The 20,554-nt window shown below is 37.0% G+C and overlaps 1 protein-coding gene across 2 annotated transcripts in view; it reads right to left on the bottom strand.

Moving 5' to 3' along the window:
* PNISR (PNN interacting serine and arginine rich protein) overlaps positions 1-20,554 on the bottom strand; it is a 28,451-nt gene that overhangs the window by 577 nt on the left and 7,320 nt on the right. Inside the window, exons 2-11 of one of the 2 annotated variants that reach the window (XM_056344771.1) lie at positions 14,836-14,954; positions 13,397-13,582; positions 10,180-10,403; positions 8,334-8,520; positions 7,873-8,060; positions 7,116-7,253; positions 5,968-6,067; positions 5,203-5,256; positions 3,738-3,908; positions 4-1,105 (exon numbers count right to left, since the gene is read on the bottom strand). In XM_056344771.1, the coding sequence (XP_056200746.1) occupies positions 4-1,105; positions 3,738-3,908; positions 5,203-5,256; positions 5,968-6,067; positions 7,116-7,253; positions 7,873-8,060; positions 8,334-8,520; positions 10,180-10,403; positions 13,397-13,582; positions 14,836-14,923 (2,438 nt within the window). In that variant the 5' untranslated portion in view covers positions 14,924-14,954. The remainder of the gene's footprint in view (positions 1-3; positions 1,106-3,737; positions 3,909-5,202; positions 5,257-5,967; positions 6,068-7,115; positions 7,254-7,872; positions 8,061-8,333; positions 8,521-10,179; positions 10,404-13,396; positions 13,583-14,835; positions 14,955-20,554) is intronic. The other variant, XM_056344772.1, reaches the window with a different exon arrangement.

Here is a 20,554-nt window from a genome sequence, read left to right as displayed (position 1 = left end):
TACCTTGATCGTGACTTAGACTTGTGTTTGCGGCTTGCCTTCTTACCAGACCTTTGAGATTTCTCCATGGAGCATGACCGAATATGCTTCGATTTCTTAGCCTTCTTTTCTTTACTGCTTCCTGGTGATTCAGAACTACTCCTTGCACTAGATTCGGAGCCTGACCGTTTTTTGCTATCTTTGGTAGTAATTTTTTTGCTTTCTTGTCTGGAATCCTGTCTTATTATTTTCACACATATGGAATCACTGCGAGAGAAAGTTCTTTCGCTGTCTCTTTTTCTCTTTAATCTACTGTCGTCATGATTGCCAGCCTTACTTTCTTTTTCCTCTTTTTTGGGCTTCTCTTTTCTTTTTTCCTGATCTCTCTCCCTTTCTCTGTTTTTTTTTCTGTCTTTATCTACACCTCCGCCCTGCTCCTTCTTCCTTTCTTGATCTTTACCCTCACTTTTATGTTTGTGCCTATTTCCAGTAGGGCTTCTACGTTGGTCTTCAGTTTTACGCCTATCCCTGCTTCTGCTGCGGCTTGCACGGTTAGCTCGCCTGTCTCTTGAACGGCTACTACTTCTACGTCTATCCCAGCTTCTCTCTCTCGAAGGACTCCGGTTTCTTCGCCTCTCCCCTCTTTCAGCACTGTGATTTCTACTAGATCGTCTCCTTTCCCTCATTTTCTCCCTGCTCCTACTCCTCTCTCTCCTATTTCTGTGGGAGTAACTCCTGCTTCTACTGCGCCTAACTTTATGTGAAGGCGTCCTACTGCGACTGTGTCTCTTCTTCCTTTTAGGAGAGGAAGAACGCGAAGAGCTGCGACTACTACCTGAGCTAGTGCTATAGGATGAACTAGATACAGTGCTGCTGCTGCTACTGCTTCTGCTATTGCTGCTAGTGCTACCACTGCTAGAGCTTCTTGACCCACTCCTTCCTAGCCTCTCTTTACCCTCTTTTTTGAGTTCTGCATCAAGTATAATTGCATTTGGAGATCTTTTCTTTTCATGACCTGTATCTGCTTCAATTTCTTTTGTCTCCTGTGATGCTGAGTTACTGTTTTGTTCTTTGTTGATAAATTCATTCATCTCTTTTGAAACTTTTTCATTTTGTAGCTTTTCTTCTAGGAAAAAAAAAGTATACAAAAGGAAAACGCAATTAATTTGGAGTAATATGCCAACAATTTCCATCTTGTTACTTTTGGCAAAACCAAATTTTCAAGTACCTTTTGTAATACTTGTAATTAATACATGGCCTGCCATCATAACAACCACCTACCAAACAACTTGGTTTTTTCTTTTTTTATAATTCTAGAAAATTTGTCCTCCAGGTTTAGAAAAAGTATACAGCCCAGACACTTTTAGAAGTCCTTGATGTTATTTCATCTTTCAGTGGTTTAAGACAAATTTCTCAAATATCCTGGAGCACCAGAATACCGGAATTCATCTACACACATACTTTTTTCCTCCTGCACCCTTTCCACACACCTAATTCTCCCCTTCTCCTTCCTACAACACTCCTTTAGCAGTACCTACGCTTCCTGCCTGCCTTCCAGCCCTGTTCATCCAGGTCTGAGTAATCGCTGGCTGGTCTGAAGAAGTTGTATTTCCCACCCTCAGAATAATGTTGACTGACTCTGTATGTTTTGTAGGCCTCATTACCCAAAAATTCTTAAGAGTAGTACCTTCTGCTGTAGTGACACATTTGGTTTTTGTAAGGAAATACTGGGTTTATGGCATTTTTCAAAGATAACTTAGATTAGTCCTAAATGCTAAACAGCACAAGCAATTCACATTTTTCCTTCTTCTTAACAGGTTTTATAGCAAACTAATTCCAAGCAAGTGAGGAGTAGTATAAAAAAAGAGACTCATAGATAGTTCTTTGCTTAACACTCAGCTCAGAAGTTAAGACCACAGCATTTAATAGAGATAGCTGGTGAAGCTCTTAACAAAACAAAAAGTCGATGTCAGTTGAGAGTATATGTAAGCTTGGTAGTCAGCAAATACTACAAACATGGTAAGAAGACAACAGAAGACATAAAATACATTTCTTTAAAGTAACATAGTGAGTATCAGGCCAAGATTTTCATACAGCAAAATAAAGCACCAGAGTATTTTCCAGAGGTTACCAAATTTCTTAAAGTTCTACTTATTTCTATTCAACCTAGGATCCTTTGCATCATTGGCCAAATTCATCTCCCCTTCCCATTTTAAATTGAACCCAGAAAAACTAACTGACATACAATATTTTTAGTCAAAAAATGGCCTTTTGATGTGGGTCATCAGTTTCTGAATTAACTTAGGGAATAAAACTGCATCCAGAAATACACAGTGATCCAAATGGCAACTGATGGTCAAATCTAACCCAGAAAATCGTTCCATCTGGTCCCTAAGTTATTAGGTAATACAGGCAGAAGCCAGTGTATGTTAGAAGATGCTGTATTGTATATTAGTAATTTTCTGCCTTTCCTAAACACTACTGCAAATGAGACCCCACATTTAGTATTCTTTGGTATTTTGCATGTATAGAATCAGCTTCTTTACTCCAGATTTGTATTTCTGTAAATAGCCCCATGGAGATGTCCCCAGATGGACATCTGGCTTCTTGCACTAGGAAGACAGAGATCACAGGCCACCATTTAGTCACTCCCCATACGGCCATCCTTGTATGTATAAATCTTAAAATACTCAGGAGTATTAGGGGAACCAAAAGTTTAGCTAGTTCAGCCTTTTGTTAAGGGATCCATATGTCTTATTTCTAAGCTTTTGAAATAAAAAGGAGGAAATCATCCTTTTAATCAATCCATCTTAAAATAAGAAAATAGTATGCTATTGTAATAGTACTTCCTTTCTCCTCCAGCTTATGAACTTAGATCCCAACTTCTCACCATTGTATTCATCTGTTGATCTAGACTGCCCTTCAGCAGTGCAAGGTGACTTGACTGTGATACCCTTTTGACCTATATTACTGCTACAAAAGGACAAGCCTTACCTGGTATGAAGAAGCAGAAGTAAATCACAGATTTATTTTTGGTTTTTTAAAATCAAGCCTGCCACCTTCTCAGAGGCTAAGTGTGAACTGACTGTGTTCAGTAATCTTTTCCCAGTGTTAGATATAAAAACCCAGTTATGAAGATGCAGCGTATGGAAACAAACCTAAACTAAAACTGAGAACAGTGAGTTCAAAGAAACTGCAGCCTCTCACTGCACATTCTGAAAGGTGCACTGCTCAAGATTATGTAACAGAAAAGCAAGTTTTTCAGATGATATGAAATAATACTTAAATACTTAAATATGAAATATACTTAAAAGTATACAACTCCAAGGAATCAGGTTTATATAAACGGCAGTCTGGTGCAGAAAGGTGACATCCCTCAGTCACAGCTGAGATACTAGTAATTTATAAAAAATTATTACACACAAACATGCATTTTTATAAAGCAATACTATTATTTATACAGTACAATATCTACAGCATATAGATATGTATGTGCCATGTCTGCTTTTTTAACACTGAAATAGAACAGTTTATGGAAAACGCTACAGGGATTTTGTTCTTATTAGGAAAAAAAGCAAACCCCATTTTGATCAAGTAGCTCAAACATCTTTTTTTGTTAAAACTTTTAATTAAAAGTACATTATTTCTCAATTTGGCTTCATATTTTGTGGCTTAAAATGCATTTTCTCTCCCACCAATTTACATATACTAAGTAGTAAACTCCATATACAGCAGCACAGTAAGAAGATATGATTTACCTTCTAGCTGTTTTTCTAGTAGTAGTTGCTGTTCTCTCTCTTTTCTCCAAAATGCTTCCTGTTTTTGCCTGATTCTGTGTCGTAATTCCTCATCATCAGTATCAGATGATTCAGAGCCTCTGTCACTCCTCTCATCTTCACTGTCTCCTGATCCATAACCACCCAGTCCACCTGCGTGCATAAAGTCCAGTCTATCACGAGGAAAGATTAAGCTTTGTTCTTAATATTTCTGTAGGGCAAAGAGGAGAGTAACATTGCCCTTCCTTCACTTCCTCTTCTCTGAAGAAGTCACTTAATTCTGGTAATTGCCAATGTTGTTTGGATGGTGTGATCAAGGCCCCCCATATCTGCAATGACACTCACTGTCTGGTTCTATTCCTTCTGGAACAGGTCGTCTATTTTCGGCAAGCAACCATTGTGATCACAGTACTTTTTCCATTGTATGGAAGGGCCAAAAAGCTCCCTGTGGAGATCGTTAACAGTGCCTGCCTCTGTATCAGCAACGGACAGAAAATTCCTGGGACCTTTCCCAGAAGACATCTCTGAATTGACTTCAGCCGCTTCCGTAGTCCAAGGCTACAGAACTTCTGAATGCCATATCAGTTTTTCTATATTGATTTAGAAAACACTGCACTTTGACAGGTACGGAGATGTAACAGAAATGGGCTTTCTTCTCCCCTAGAAATATCAATAACTACTGGACTGATAAGAAAGATAAAGTCAATTTAAACACCTGACATGGAGATATTTTACTTTCTTTCAGTCTGCGATTCTTAGGATCTTTATTGAGTTAGTTTTAAAACATGTCAATACTTGTGATGATAACGTTCCATTTAATCCATTGGAATTCCACGTAACAAACATGTAACTGATCATTGACTACTGTATTATGCTTTAGATGATAAAAAGCATATTGGGAAAAATCTTTTGCTGTTGTGTCTCAAACTGGAATTTCAACCTTTTTCCTGTGTTCTTTCTGGTAATATATGATATGAGAGCCTCTGTGCTTATGTAGCTTTGCAATAAAATAATAATTCTAAACATTATACTTTTATTTATAGACTTCCATGTTACTCTTCTATCAACTTTCCCTTCTTGTTTGTATGGATCAAAATAGGAGAAAAATATAACACAGTACTCCTCTCTCTGAAGACTGTAGTATGCTTCTGAAACAGTCATGCTTTGAAAAGTAAATTTATCTAAAGTTTTTATGTATTTTCAAAATTAGGGCAAGACTGTCATACACTAACTCACGCTAACCAGTCCTTTACTCCAAAACCTATCCCACTTATATCAGTAGTATCACCTGTGGAACAAACAAAGGTGCTGATAATGATAAAGTTATTGGAAAGTGGCCCAAACTCCTGGGCAATTAAGATCTAGTTTCAAAATGCAATTTCTAGAAATGCAAGGCAAGAGTGAAACTCCCCCTTTAAGCCCTCTCAAAAATAAGGAACATACTTACCGAGTCCAGTGAGGGAAGCCAGTGCACTGGACTGTGCCAGCTGTTTTGCAGGAGCTTTGTATCACATCAACAACAGGAACAACATGTTAACACAAATAGCCACGATTTCATAGTCATGAGTCTATGGTATTGTTAAATCTACTACTATTGCTGTTCTTTGGAGGGAGAGAAGAAACATTAAAAACGCATCATCCATTTAAAACCACTTCTAGATTTTCTGACCACGAAGATTTAGAATTTAACTGCAAATTAATAGTGAACAGAAAAAAAACCTATATACTCATAAATCACTTTCCAAGTTACAGCATCTGCACATAATTTTCCAAGTTTCAGTAGTTACATATTTAGATTAACTCAGTTATGTTAAAAAAAAATCTGTTAAGTACGTACAATACATGTTAATAGTGAAAGCAAATAATTACTAATTGAGGACTCAAAGTTCATCTCTTTTCACTGCTGAATAGCTAAGAACTTGAGATAAAGATGACAGCATTAAGAAACAGCTACAACTCAAGAGCCATTGACACACAAGTACCGTTTTAACTAAAATGAATTGTATGAGAGAAATGGAACAACTGAAGTAACTCACAATACACTGCACAGGACAACAGTACATGATTACTGGATTTTAACTCTACCAAGCTGGATGCATTATATTGTAATTGTTCTTGGGGAATAACTATGGAGTTTAAATGTTCTAGAGACATGCAAATATAGAATATTCACAGAAGAAACAAAACAAAAACAAAAAAAGAACCCGCATACCTTTAGTTGCTTTACGGTGAACATCTTTGGCCACATAATAAATTTCTTCATTTGTGACATCTAAGAGAATCTCTGTCAGCAGCGTTTTTGTCAGCATCATCTGAAGAAAATTGTACATACAAGTAAAGGCCAAAACCTCTTTAATAAATGCTGCATTCAAATTACATCCATGGAGGTTCATTTCTTCTGATGGCTATGAAAGTGCTCTCCAGAACATTTTATTTAGTGACTTCTTTCAACAAACATGACTTCAAACAAACATTAAGTCTGAAACTGTTTAAATTTGACCTGATTTCAAAACTTTCAAGAGTTGATATTTTGACTGTGAACTGTAACCATGTGTATTACACACAGCTATACAGGACACTGATCCCAATGTCCAAGATGATGTAACAAATGAGTGTGTAAATCAGAAATGTACTTAGACTGATCCCATTTATTCTTTCAAAAAATAAAGAGCACATTTCTGTCTGGTATGCTGTCTCACTGACCCCAATCCTGCAAAAATAATCAGAAGTTACTTATATACGGTATTATAATTATGTATTTACTACAAAAATAGAAATGTTGGTAGCTAGTCCTCCAAGCTTCTCAGTCTGGCCATGTGCTTTATAAAAATATATTCACAGAACTTTTTAGAATTCAGGGTCTTCAATAACAAGGTTTCAGCTGTATAAGTAACATACAACTGTGATTTTAAAGTACAAGGTTTCTGCAGACACAGTGAAATTGTTGCTAGTCTTTAGGACTTAGGTTTCTAGCACTTGCTTGCAAGAAAAAACTTCTTAAATTCCCTTTCACAGGAACTGAGGTTGAAGCATAGATTTCAGATGGCTGCATTTAAGCATTGTAAGTTTTCAGAAATTTGACAAGTTAAGTAATGTAAAGATTACAGTCATTACAGTCTTTTACTATTGTGCTAAATATGAGTTATATAATCTGTATCCTTGTCTATATGAGAAAGACAGCATTATAAAGAGACATGCAACTCTAACTTTGCTTTACTGTATGATGTGTAATATACCTCTATTGACTGTATCAGGCAGAGGAGAAGTGTTTTACTTCACTATGTCCCAAAAATATGAGCAAATACTTAGAACCGAAAGAGAGAATACCAAAATACTTAGTGAGAACTACATTACTAATACCATTTGATACTCCTTTTCTTCTTCTGTCATTTCTGGTTCACTCTGCTCCTCTTGGGGAGCCGGGGATGGACTCCTACTGATTTTCCCAACACTTACAGCTTCTGTGTTTTCAGCATCTTCATCTTCCTCATCACTGTCCTACAAGAACAGCATCATACACTTCAGGAAACACTTACGTGTCAAGCTCATTAGATGTCAAGGTATTTATGGTAGTCAACTTCATTTACTTTGTACTGGAATCTGTAGTACAGTTACCATAAAACCCTTTCTTTTCTCCCCTCCTAATAAACATGCAGGTACCCCTCTACCCACACAAGAGAGGAAAATACATAGTTGTCAGTTCACTGCCAGACAGGTACTTAGAACTGCAAACAAATGAGATAACTGCTAAAGTGAAGACAGCACAAGGTTTCCTAATGGGCTCAATTTAGCAAATACATGCATCTGAATTTGTTCAGCTACTGATTTAGGATTCAAACCTTCAAAGATCATGCACATTCCCTAATTGCAGAAAAGAAAAAACCCCAATTTCATCACTGTTTCTTTGCTACCACAGATCAGATAATATACTTTTACCTCTCAGACATTAATTTCAAAACACCAAGTAAATATCAACAAAGCAGTAGCTTAACCTTACATTAAGCAACAGAAACAAAGAGATAACCAGGAACAAATAGCCTCTCTTTCGAAGAGACCAAAACAAGTTGATACCTTCACAGAAATACAAACCTGAGCAAAAGCAAACCCTTCTACTTACAAATTTACTTTTCTGAGGTAACCGTGGGCCATCCCCTTCTTCAGCCTCACTTTCCTTTTTTTCTTTTTTAGACATCTGTGAACGTTGCTGTTCCATCCTCTCTTTTTCCAATTTTTTCTGTTTTTCTCGTTCCATCTTTTCCAGGCCCTCACGAATCCAGGCAGGCAAAGTTCTACGCTTCACAGCATCTACATAAGCAAAGTTTATAGTTTTGTAAGAAGAAAAAACCTTCTCCAAAAAAGATTTAAAAAAAAACATAAAAAAGAAGCAAACACTCTACTCCAATCCAAATAAGCCATACATCTGATTGTGGGGAGAAAAACATTTATAATGGCTTTTCTTTCCCTTCTTTTTTACTTTATATATTAGAAGAAAACAATGAAAAAAAAATCTTCAAATTTTGCAATTATTTTTAAAACACAGTTTTTATGTTTTTTCATTAAGGAGTGGTTAACATGTACCAATCTGTGGAGGCTCCTGCTTCACAGGCATCGCAATAGGTGAACGCTGTCTGTCTCTGAATGAGGGTCTTTCCCTTCGATTTTGAGGAGGTGCAGGAGGTGCTGGTGGACCTGGTGGCCCTGGTGGTCCTGGCTGCCAATAAGGTGGATGAAATCCACCTTGAGGTGGACCAAAAGCAGCCCCATGCTGAAAGAGTAATGCAGTTTATTTTTCTTCACATGGTAACACTAAATACAGCATGTGCGCAAGTCGGTCTACAGAAATCCATGCAAGTAGGAATCCACAATTTCTAAGCTACTGAGATCTCTCAATTTTTTTTTCTGTGGTCCCCAAGAAACAATTTTCCTTAAATATTTAATGACTAAACTTAGATTTAAGCAGGGATACTAATGAAGCTGAAAGAGCTTCAGCCAATCTCCTTTCACATTGTGCTAAACATTAATTTCTATAATCATCACCTATCTCCAGCAGTTCCTTGCCAGCTTATCATCAGCGCATGCAGTTAAATGAACAGTATACAAAATGAAGGTTTAAAAGTCTAGCTATGTTATCAGTCTTTCCTTTTAACTGCAACATGAGGATAAAAATGAAAAGTTCAAGCTTTTATTAAAAAGTAATTTTGCACTGTGCACTTTCCAGTAATTACTCACAGATGTTATTAGTACTTTTACTAGTAAATAAACTATTAAATGCATAAATATGGAAGGTTATTACAGACTCTGGGTTCTGAGCAAGCTGTATGCAATCCAGAAGTCAGAAGTCTTGAGGCATACACGAGGGGTTTTTTGTTTTAATACTTGCTGCTCAGAAATACCTAATAAAACTATTTAAGAGTGTTTAGGAAGAAAGCTATGGCATCAAATACTTTTTTTTATATTCTATTGACTACTTAAGTCACTAGTGCTAACAGCACTCTTCCACTACAATTTCAGGTCAAGCATCCCTCTGTTATTCACTGCAAAACAAGTTTTCCGTAGCATTTAGAGAAATTAATTTTAAGAGTTGATCCCACAACAGTAAATAAAGTAATTATAAACTAGTGTATTTGAAAATTGGTTCACTTCCTAACAATACTGCTGATCAAGAGAATTTAATAACAGAGAAAACTAGGCCAGAACATAGAAGACATTTCTGCATGTCTTCCCTCAGGTTTGTTTATGAACAGGAGGTAGGTGTTTTAAAAGGTATAGTTTGTCATTTATATCAAGAGTTTTGAAAGAAAAATATTAAAAACAGGGGGAAGATCCCAAACTTTTTTGTGTTTAAAGATTTGTGCAATGCTCCCTGCTATTATTAGTGCTAAAACCACCTACAGATTTATTATGCTATGCAATTTATATGCTAGAATGAAGAAAAAAAATTATGTGAATTTTTTAGAAATACCATTGTTTATTTGAAGAATCACAGTAGATAGATATGGAAAAGATCAATGGATCATCCAGTCTATCTCCCTGTAAACACAGGACTGTTCCCTATGGTACATTATCTAGTGTATTTAAGTATTATTTCTGAACTTCTTTTTTTCCTCCTTTTTTTTTTTATAAACACAAGACTACATAATGTTAAGTTATATACTGGAACACAGTGATCCATTTTAATATTGCAGACAACAGCCATTTCTAATTACTAGTATAGAAAAAAAAGCCCTTTAGCCTCAGAACAGAATTGAAAACTCTAAAGTCTCTTCCGTAAAGTATTTGGCAAAAATGTATCTTAGCAGATAACAGATTCTGTAGATGTTTGTAGAACTGAAGAATGAAAGTCGCCGCTAGATGATATTAGAGGAACACATCCACGGAAGGGACTCTGCGCGTCTACAATATTAAAGCAACAAATATGTTTCACCTGATAGTCAAACTGGTTCACTGGCCCCATTGCAAAGTTATCAGGAGGTCCCCCAAAGTTGTGATTGTTCTGGTTAAATATATGCCTGTTGTCAGGAGCAAATTCCCCACTGTCCTGACTGTTGCTGTCTTCAGATGGAGGAACGATTTCCATTTGACCTGGGGTTGGAGCCATCCACTGCTGATCTGGAGGTGGGTGAGGGGGTTGGTGAGGCATTCCCCATTCTGTTTAGGATTTAGAATACAATTCAATACCAAGTTAGTATGATTTACAGGAGCCACCAATCACTCAGTGTTCTTGTATTTATCACAAGGTTCCTCAAAACAACAAAGATGATAAAATTATGAAGAATCAATCTACAAATTGTATTATACTATCTCAATAATTTCTTCAACTAAATGAAGGAAATACAAATAGCTGTAGCTGACCTAAAATAGGGGGGGGATGGGACAGAACTGGACAGAAACAGACATGCTGTAAATTGTTTTTTATAAATGTCTAGTGATATTGAATCCGCCACAGCAGTTACAAATTGTGTAAACTGTTAAAGAACTGCTCCTACCTCTCAACTTTCAAGGTAATGAGCTATTTTATTCCTTTGCATAGTAGACTTAAAAGACCTACTATGGAAAGCAAATGGTTTTGTGAGCAGCACAACCACTGAAACTTGCTTTCCAAAATCTTCTGTCTTGAAAATGGATGATTTCCTGGATTCTTCAATATCCAGTAGAGGTCCTAGCATAAGCTACAGTCACAAGCCATCAAACATAAGTTACAATTGGCTATAAGGGTGAAAAGTGTTTAAGGAATTAATTAATAGCTGATGTAGCCATAAGCTTTGTCTTCATAGGAAATCAGTCTATTAATTATGTCTACTAAACAGGTATTTATAAACTGTGACAGAACTACCTTGTAACTCTCACCAGTAACAAAATTAATACCACTGAGGTTAATTCCTACCTTCCAACCAGTCCCTTAATGATTCTTTCAATTTTTCTGGTTTTTACTATCCTTCCCACCATCTGCATCATAATTGGATCCATTACTATAGCAACTAAAGAGGGTTAACATAGCTTTTGTGCTGCATTGTTGTGGGTTTTTTTTTCTCTATGTTCAAAGACTGTATCACTCATTTCGCTCTCACTGTCTTCCTCCTAGGTCATGTTTAGCTGATTAATCAAATTTTTTCCAAGAGTCAATGCTCTTAAAATATTCTAAAGTACAGAATCCTTTATCCTTTAAGCACAGCTTACAAGAGTTATTGTTTGTAATGGGTTAACATTTGACACTATTTAAAAGCCCCGTTTACTTCAAGTTAACTGACTTGAAAGCTTGCAAGTTGCATACAACAGATGCTGTTTTCACTTGTGGAACATGAATCCCTTCAAAATTAATTGTCTTCTAGTTACAGGCATGGTTTTCAGATTGCCATTTTGCTTTTTATTAGTGGTGCATAAAGGACTTTTGGATCCAAAAAGAAACTTGGAAGGATATGGAGAAAGATGAAGCTCTGTAGAAACAGAGTAGATATGTACAGAGAACTTTGGCTACCCATGCATGCTATGATTTAGTTTATCTGCTGTGACTACTTTTATACATTGAGAACGACACTGACCAAATTAAAGGAAGCTAGGCTGTTATCTGCATCAGCAGTCTTTATTAGTGTCCCAAAACCTGGGAAAACAACATATTCTTCGACCAATATATCCAATGATAACGAAAAGCATTGGTACATTGTTTCTTGTTAACAAAAAGGTGTTACATTACTCTTACTCCTAGACCTAAGATGTTTTCCTGTTCTGTATTTTCTAGGTGAGCTTGGGCACCAAACATTTATAAATATCAGCAAAATGTTTTCCTCACTTTCACCATTCTGTGATGACTTGCTACAACCACCATTTATGATATTAGTTCACCTCACAGACAAAAAAGTGTAAGAGGAAGAACTCATCACCACAGGATTATAAGAAAAACAAAGTTGTCCAGTAACGATGCAGTATTTCTGTGGAAAACCTCTACTTACTATACAGAAATACAGCTAGAATACATTCTATGTACTGTGAAATATAAAGTAAAAATTCTTACATGTGGCTAAAATAACTTAGAGCCCAGTGCAGGCAAGTGAAATCTGATGGCTACCTCCCTTTTGTTATGCAGATGTAAGAACCACCAATGACATTTAAAGCCTACTTTTATTAAACGTTGCACTTACATCTGAATAGTCACAGTGAAAACTGGAGATGTTATTCTTTCAATCACAACTAGAATCAAGCATGAAGTGCTGTCTTCACCAAGATAACAGAAGGCATGCATGCAGGCGTACTAACCACCTTGCTCACACATTTCAAACATAGTGTGGTGACATAACAAACATTTCAGAAAAATTCTTAGCCAAAAATACCCAATCTCTACCCCATGCTTATTGCCCAGCTTATTTTATATGAAGTCTTGGAAAGAAAATGAATTTTCAGCCGAAACTGAACTGTTGAGGACATTACAAAGAGCTGAAAATAATCGATACAAAAAAAAAAAGCATTCCACCAGCTTTAACTGACACTAACCGAAAACTTATGCAGATGACAATCAGATACATAAGCAAAAAAGGGCAAATACTACGTATGTCAAATGTAACAAAAACATTATTTTACACACAGAATTTCGCTCATCTTTTTCATGATTTTAAGATACCTAAAGTCAGCATCTGCCAGTTACATTGTGAACTCATTCTACATGTCAAGATCATGCCAGAAGCAGGTATTACACTTCAGGAGAGGGCAACAGATGCTCTTTAATTCTGAGGCATCCTGTTGCCTTCAGTGCTGTTGTTCCTAGTGCAGTGGGATAAACAATAAAACATGTAAGATTTAAAAATAAGATCCAGGGAAATAAATATATGACTGCAATTCACACTTTACCTTCCTACAACGTTCAGGGGCAGGACAAATCTTTTGCGCATGTATATTATAAAACCAAGTTATTTATTTTATATAGAGATTACTGAGTTGTGTTATCTGACATCTGTGCCTGTACTGTTACCCATTTTGTGTAACACCTGATGGGAAAGTAGCAGCTCTGATATTCAGTTAATTAATTGATGCTATTGGAAGTTTTGCATCTTGAAACCTGAGGGACAGGGCATATTCACACCCAAAAGTGTCTGATTTTAAAAAAAAAATCATTACATGAAAAAAAGGAATTAATAGGAAGGAAAACAAACCTGGCTGCCACATTCTGTTGAAGTTGGGATCCCCCTGAAAATTATTATGGTTGTTTGTACCAGACTCTATTCCTGAAATATCCTGTCCATTTGGCATCATTCCTTGTTGTTCCACTACACTCTGTTGCCCTGAGGCTTCTCGCTGAGCAATCCATGCTTGAGCTAATGCAGCCCAGTCAATCTGGCCTAAAATAAACATAGGAAATTTAAAAGGTTAATATTCACATGTCAGAAGTTTAACACTGTTTCTCAATTACATGTCTCTTTGCTCAAGAGAAACAGCCAACGTTTACCTTCAGCAAGTACCATGAGCACCATTTAAACTCATTCACAGTGTACAGTAAACCAAACTGAAAGCAAATGTCAGTGTGCATACTTGCTGAAGTAGAGTTTCTCTGCATATGTTCAAAATGCCATAAGGCAGATTACTTTAGGTTCACATTAGCACTGAATGGGCGGTAGTAATACACTTTTCTCATAAGCGAACTAATTTTGGTATCAGCAAGAAATATATATATAGTCTTAAATTCATGAAGATTCAAGCGTAAGAAATACACAGAAACTACATTTTGGAATGTATAATCTTTGTATAACCCCTGATTTCTGGAATACTGTTTTATGTTACCAGTTCTCTCCCCCCATTTTTTCTTTACCAGCATTCCTACCAGTAAGTAAATAAATTGCACTCTCAAGACGAGGACACTAGTATGTCTTCTGCTTATTGCCAAGTCAGGCAATAAATTCTTCTAGTGAAGTTACAGAAGTTGAAGTGACAGAAAGCAATGTAAAATCAGTGTGCCTGATGACTCCGCCTGCATATTAAATACATGCCTCCACTCTCTTTATCCATTTCTGTATTTCTCTTGATACTTTTGTTGTCACCTCACTCTCAATTTACAGTATATTATGTCCTACTGTTTAAATATTTCATTTTTTGTGGTGGGGAAAAAAAATCCAAACAAGAGATCAGGATCACCATTGCTGCCATAAAACCCAAATATACTAATCTTCCAGTGAGAATTTTTCTGTGTATACATCTGCATTAGTACTTCTGCCACAAGGCACTGAATAAAAAGCTGATTTTCTCAAACAAATAAATGACTCAGCTTGGCTAAAGAACTGACAGGGATATAGATTCTGTAAAACCACATGAGGTCTAAATGTATCTAGTGATCTGTATGTCTGGTAAAATGTTGATAATTCGTCCAGGATAACTCAGGTTGCTTGCCTGTATTTTGCATATTAAATATTAACTATGTCAAAACACATCAATATATGTTTTCCATTCTTTCTAGCTGTTCAGAAAAGCATCGTAAATGTATTATCTTGAGAGCAGCTACAAAAAAAACCAACTGTCAGTCATGCTCTGTAACAAAGTTACAAAAATTCAAATGACAACAGATTAAAAAAAGAATCCACAAAGCTTTCTATATACTTACTTGGGTCTTGCTGGTGCTGAAATGACTGCATCCACTGCTGTTGGTTCAAAGGCCATTGCTGCCAAGGTTGTCCACCTTGATCCCACATCTTTTAAGTCTTTATATAGTCTATATTTCAACTAAAAATAATAGTTGTATGTTTAAATAGATGCCCATGAAATATCACATAACTGAAACTTACATAACTGCAGATATAGTTAAGCCTTGCAAAGCAAGCTGAAGCAATGCTGGCTTAATATTTTAAGCTGGAGGACATGGTTCATCCTTTAGAGTAATATCTGAAAATATTACTGTAAGATTTCAGAAGCCTAGTATGCTTTCTCTGTATTTTTGCAAGGAAATTAACTACAAAATGACGTTCAAGGAGAGATATCACAAGTTTCTAAGACAAGAACTCATCTGTCAATAAATACAATTTAAAGTAAGTAAAAATATAGAAGATATTACTTATATCCTTGACTTGTATTTTAGGGGAAAAATGTGTATTTTTCTATACAAGTGCCATGCAAGGCTGTGAAGCGAGACAAAGGAAAATCACTGAATGGTAAAACATTGTTAATGACTGCACTGGAGAACTGCACAGGTACAAGATGGTGTCCACATGCATTTTATGCACTGTAGAGGCTCATTGTAATTTCTAGGTAACATATGCCTTCAAATCTAAGAAAGAAAAAAGTATCTCCGCATAATTACACATTTACCACATGGTCCTTTAGAATTGCAAGAAACATTTTTTGGTGCCATGTTGTATATCCTCACAGAGCAGGCAGCAGCAGCCCTAGGACCTGACGGCACGGGAGCTCCACAGCCTGCTTTTACATGAAGCTCCAGGACCGGCTTTGCAAGAATTTGATGAGGCACAGCAGTCCACCAGGTAGGTATGCCTATAATGGCATACCGATTCCGGTCATTTGTACCTCCTGTGTACACCTAACCTGCTACAGACAGAGGAACAGAGAGCGGCCACCTACACTGTTCCAAACAGCTTATCTGAAGACAAAGCCTGGGCACAGTTTTGGGAACACTTCACTCCAGGAACTGTTCCCAAACACCATTATGGGTAAGACTGCACCGTGACTCCCTCTGTCCTACCCAGTCTGTTAACAACTTCTCAAGAGGCCTTCCACTCTCACTGGATACACCCTCACACCACTCAACACATAACCCTTGATTTTATGCCATAAAAAAGTCACCCATGTAAGCTGTTTCAGACACCCCAAAAAAAACCAACACCAAACGAGAAAAATTCATTCCCTGAGGTCACAGGAGCAGCCCACAAGACCTAGTTGTGGCTCACAGCCAAGTGCAATACAGAACAGATGAACACAGCCTGTCCACTTCAGAAGAAGCTAGCTCCAAGCAGCCAGTGCCACTCGGGGGCTCAGCCAGCAACACAACCCTAACCATTCCGAGTAGGACGCATGCAGCCACACAGAGCTGGCTTTCAGTAGATGGAAGAGCAGCAATTACAGTGGATCCTGCTTGCAAAGGGATCTCCTGCTTAGTGCTTATACGTTCATACAAATAATTGCATGACTGCACAGGAAGAGAGCATCACACTACAAAAATGCACAACAAAAAATGCCGTACATAACATCATGCTGTGTTGGGTCACACAGAGATGAATGCAAGCTCATATTTTGAAAAATAAGATTTGCCAGAAGTATGCATCTGAAAAAATGTAGATCACCTTCATTTTGAGATTGAGACCACTTATATTCAAGCTAGTACAAAAATTACACATGCATGGCTTGGAAAAATTCAGTTGCAAAAGCTTGGGGGGGGGCTTTAAACAAGACCAGAGCAACTTTGGTAACAGGGGGGAGTATTGGACCAAACCTACTTTTCACTATTTTCACTATCTTTTCTTGCAAATTAAGGGGTGTGGTGTGGTGTGTGTGTGGTGTGTCCATTTCAATGATATCTTTATGATATCAAAACCTATAGTAACTGAAGTCAGTGAGCTTTTTTTTTTTACATTTTGATCTTTACCTAGAACATTAACTTTCTTATACCACTTCAGTCTGAGTGGCTAATAATGCACTTAATGCAACGTTTCACCTGGCCCTGCCATACCTAGCTCTCCAAGCATTCATATATAAATATTTCATACACTAAGCATGAAGAATTAACCTCACATACCATTTTCACCCTAAAGTAAGAAAAAGGGAACTGTTTCTTCCTAGCCTCCATTCATCTTTCCATACAGAATCCAAATTCTTTCAATTGTCAAACCTGTTTACATCTTAGAACAATATTGTTAACAACTGCAGTTCAAGTTAACCACTAGCCTTTAGAGTGCTGCACAGCCTCACAGTGCCACTCCGTTTCCAGCTGTCAAATCACACTAGCAATAATAAAAATATATTTCAGTAAAATATGGTAGCAATTTTTACCTAAATATATCATACCTTGGAAGAAGTTTGTGAAATTTCACTAAAATAAACTCAGCAAAAGATTTAGAAGATTGAATTGTTTCATCAATAATATAAGTGACACTTGGGCATATAACTGAATGCCCAAACCCCCAAATTTTCCAAGTTACAGAAATATCAATTTATCTTATGGAAGTGTAATAATATTAAGAGCACCTCTACAAAGTCAACTGAATTGGAACCTCCTACACACAGTTTTTACTTGATAGGATTAGATGAGATTTATTTTTACTGGACTGGCTATATCTCAGTCCTAAACTCTTGGACATTACAGATTTTTACATGTTTCAGCTCACACAATTATCTTATAAGAAACTTTTGTACCTGTTAAAATGCTTATCAATTATCTGTTTCTCACAGTTTCTGCACTGAAAAAGATGTTTAGTGTTCTAGACTTTTCTTTATTCTCAGGCCCTGATCCTCACTGTGGGCAAAGCGAAACATTAGTTCAGAGTGTAAGAAGGTCTAAGCTAACAAATGCCTCCAGATGTCCTCTGTATAACCTGCCCCCAACATAGCAACTACCTTACTATTTTACAAGATGTTCAAAGAAATAAATTCAACTCTTTTTGTAGGGGAGAGAAATTATTCTGCTGCTGTATCAATTGGTATATGAAAAAGTGAGCAAGGGACACAGAATTAAATTCACAGGCAGTCAATTTAAGCAGCAGCAGCATTCATTCCCCTCCTGGCTTCCCTTTCAGCAAGTTATCACGCCCTAGAACACCAAGGCCAAGTCTGCACTCCTAAGGGAAGTGGTGCCGAAGGACTCCACCATCTGCCCATTAGAGAGCAGCAGCAACCCAAGCCACCTAGCACTCCTCCAGACTGCTCCCAAGCATGTTTTGTGTGTCAGCACAAACCTGGCACCCAGTGGGCAGTTAGGACGTGGCCATTCTGGTTTGGAAGGTCAGAGACTTTCATTCACCGCCAGCTGGCTTCAGGGCCACAGTAAAAAACCCAGTCAGGTTTTCGTTGTTAGCATACATAGCTGCTTATCCATGACTCTGCAATATAATATGGCCTAGAGTCTTCAATTTTCTCCAGAGTGATTATTTCACCTTATTATTGCTATTTTGGGGAGAGAAATCAGCTGGGAAGTGCAAAGCAAGAGGTCAAAACATGGAGTTGATTTCTATTTTGATGCACAAAAGTATGACAAGACAGCAACAACTGCGTAAAACCTTGAAGAACCTCAACATTTTATTAACGCAATTTATGACATCCAGAGCAGACTGATTTAAAATCACTGCCATTTGAAACTGCTAACTTCAGTCTGTGAACTGTATTTGAAAGCTTTAAATTCTGTATTGCATTTGTACTTTCACTGTTTTCCTGAAGAAATGTTGATTTTCATAGGCTGGCGACTATAAAACATGCTGGATTTCAAGTACACAGATTTGTTACCAAATTCAGTGTAAAAACTTTACTAATCAGAAATATGTACTCCACAAATACTTAAACAACTACATCACTTCCTTCATGCAACCGTATATGCAAACACCCTTTTTTAATTATCATATGAAAAGTGGCCAAAACTATTTCTAATTTTCTATTTATTTCAACTCATCTTTGTTGTTGTGCGATTTTTTGGACAGAAACAGGAATGGGGTATGGAAGGAACAAAATTAGCACCTTAAAATGTTTATAAAACTAACCTCAAGATACACTGACTAAAAGAGAAGACCACATTTATTCAGATTCTTTTAGTATTGGAAACTAAATGATATATTTTAATATGCACTACTCAGAGCCAGTGCACACAAGAGGTAAGGCCTCTATCTATATGGTGACCTGAAACAGCAGGACATCATTACCTTCTGTGAAACAGACTTCCCTCCCCGCTTGGGTTTCCTGCACTTTTTCCAAGTCTTCACTAAATGGTATAAAGTAAACACAAAAAAGGTATTTGATATAAAATTTCACTTACTACAAGGAGGCTACATGCATTTAAAGGTGGTTTATTGTCTTCACAAATTGTTTTGCTAAGCACTGCAGTGCTTAATGGTTTCATCCACTTTTAAGTTTCAGAGGCAAACTTGCTTTAGCTCTTTAAGTTATATTCTGAAAGATAACTAAATAAATCTTATATACAGACACATGTATTAAATGTCATGCATGTAAGCTATTTGATGTTACTCTTCTTTACATAAAAGTAACATGACTTTGTGTATCACTTGTGATACTTTGCTGAGAAGAGTATGTAAGAACTTTTCAACAGAATCCCAATATTGTCCCATCAGACATCCTGACATTTTCCTTTGCTACTGATGCTATTTCAAAGATGCCAAAAATAGAAACAGAGGAAAGTCTCACAATAATGAACAAACCAGATGTGAGTTACCAAAATCACACTTTTGAACCTCAGTCCCATAAACTAGAAAGGGCACAAACTACTTCTAAAAGAACTCACAAAACACAATGAAGAAAATGTACCCTGCTGTTAGTAATTTTAAATTCATTGCAAGGGATTCACCCCCAATACTGGGGGGGGGGACTGAACCCAACACCAACAAACAATGCCTCTCCCCCACCAAATCAGTAACTTTAAAAAGCTTGAAACAGCTGAAATGTCTTGTACTAATATATGTGATGAGAAGCAAACATTATTTTCCTGAGACACATCAAGTAGTAATAATGGAAAAAAGAGAATCAAAGTCCTCTCCCACCTAATTAAAATCTGCATTGCCAAAACTAACTTGGGATGCTGCCACATTTATTATAAACAAGTTTTAATTTCTTACAAAGTGCCCAAATCAGCATCACCTCAAAGAAAGAGGCTTCACCTAACACAATAGACAGCTCTAAGCCTACCTCCCGCTAGTGACACAAGGCCAAATACACAACAGAGCATCCAAACCGCAGTGAAACAAGCTTTATTCTCCACTGAAGGGTGGGTGGGGAAGGAAGATGAACACTAGCTACAATCTACTAAATTCATGCATTAGCAAGACACTAACAGAAGGAGTATATCAACTGAGAAGACACTAAGACACTCTGGTTCTGATGTCACCTGTGCATACAAGAGGTTTTGAAAAGCAGAGAGATTCAAAGAACAGATCCATTTTACAGGTACCTGCCTGCAAAGGAGAATGCAGATACTACCATCCCTTACGACGATGGGTTAAGGTTCTTTTACTTAGCTATTCTGCTCCCCAATTTAACTGGACATAGCCTTTCTGCTTTCTCTCTCTAGCAAAAACAAATAAACAAAAGAACATTTATTGGTGCTTCAAGAGCTGTTCACTGATGTCAGATCACAGAACAGGAACCTGAATCTATTA

Source organism: Falco biarmicus, chromosome 6 (genome assembly GCF_023638135.1).
Source record: "Falco biarmicus isolate bFalBia1 chromosome 6, bFalBia1.pri, whole genome shotgun sequence".
NCBI lineage: Eukaryota > Metazoa > Chordata > Aves > Falconiformes > Falconidae > Falco > Falco biarmicus.
The sequence above is the reverse complement of the archived record's forward strand: the minus strand, read 5'-3'. Positions and strand labels throughout refer to the sequence as shown.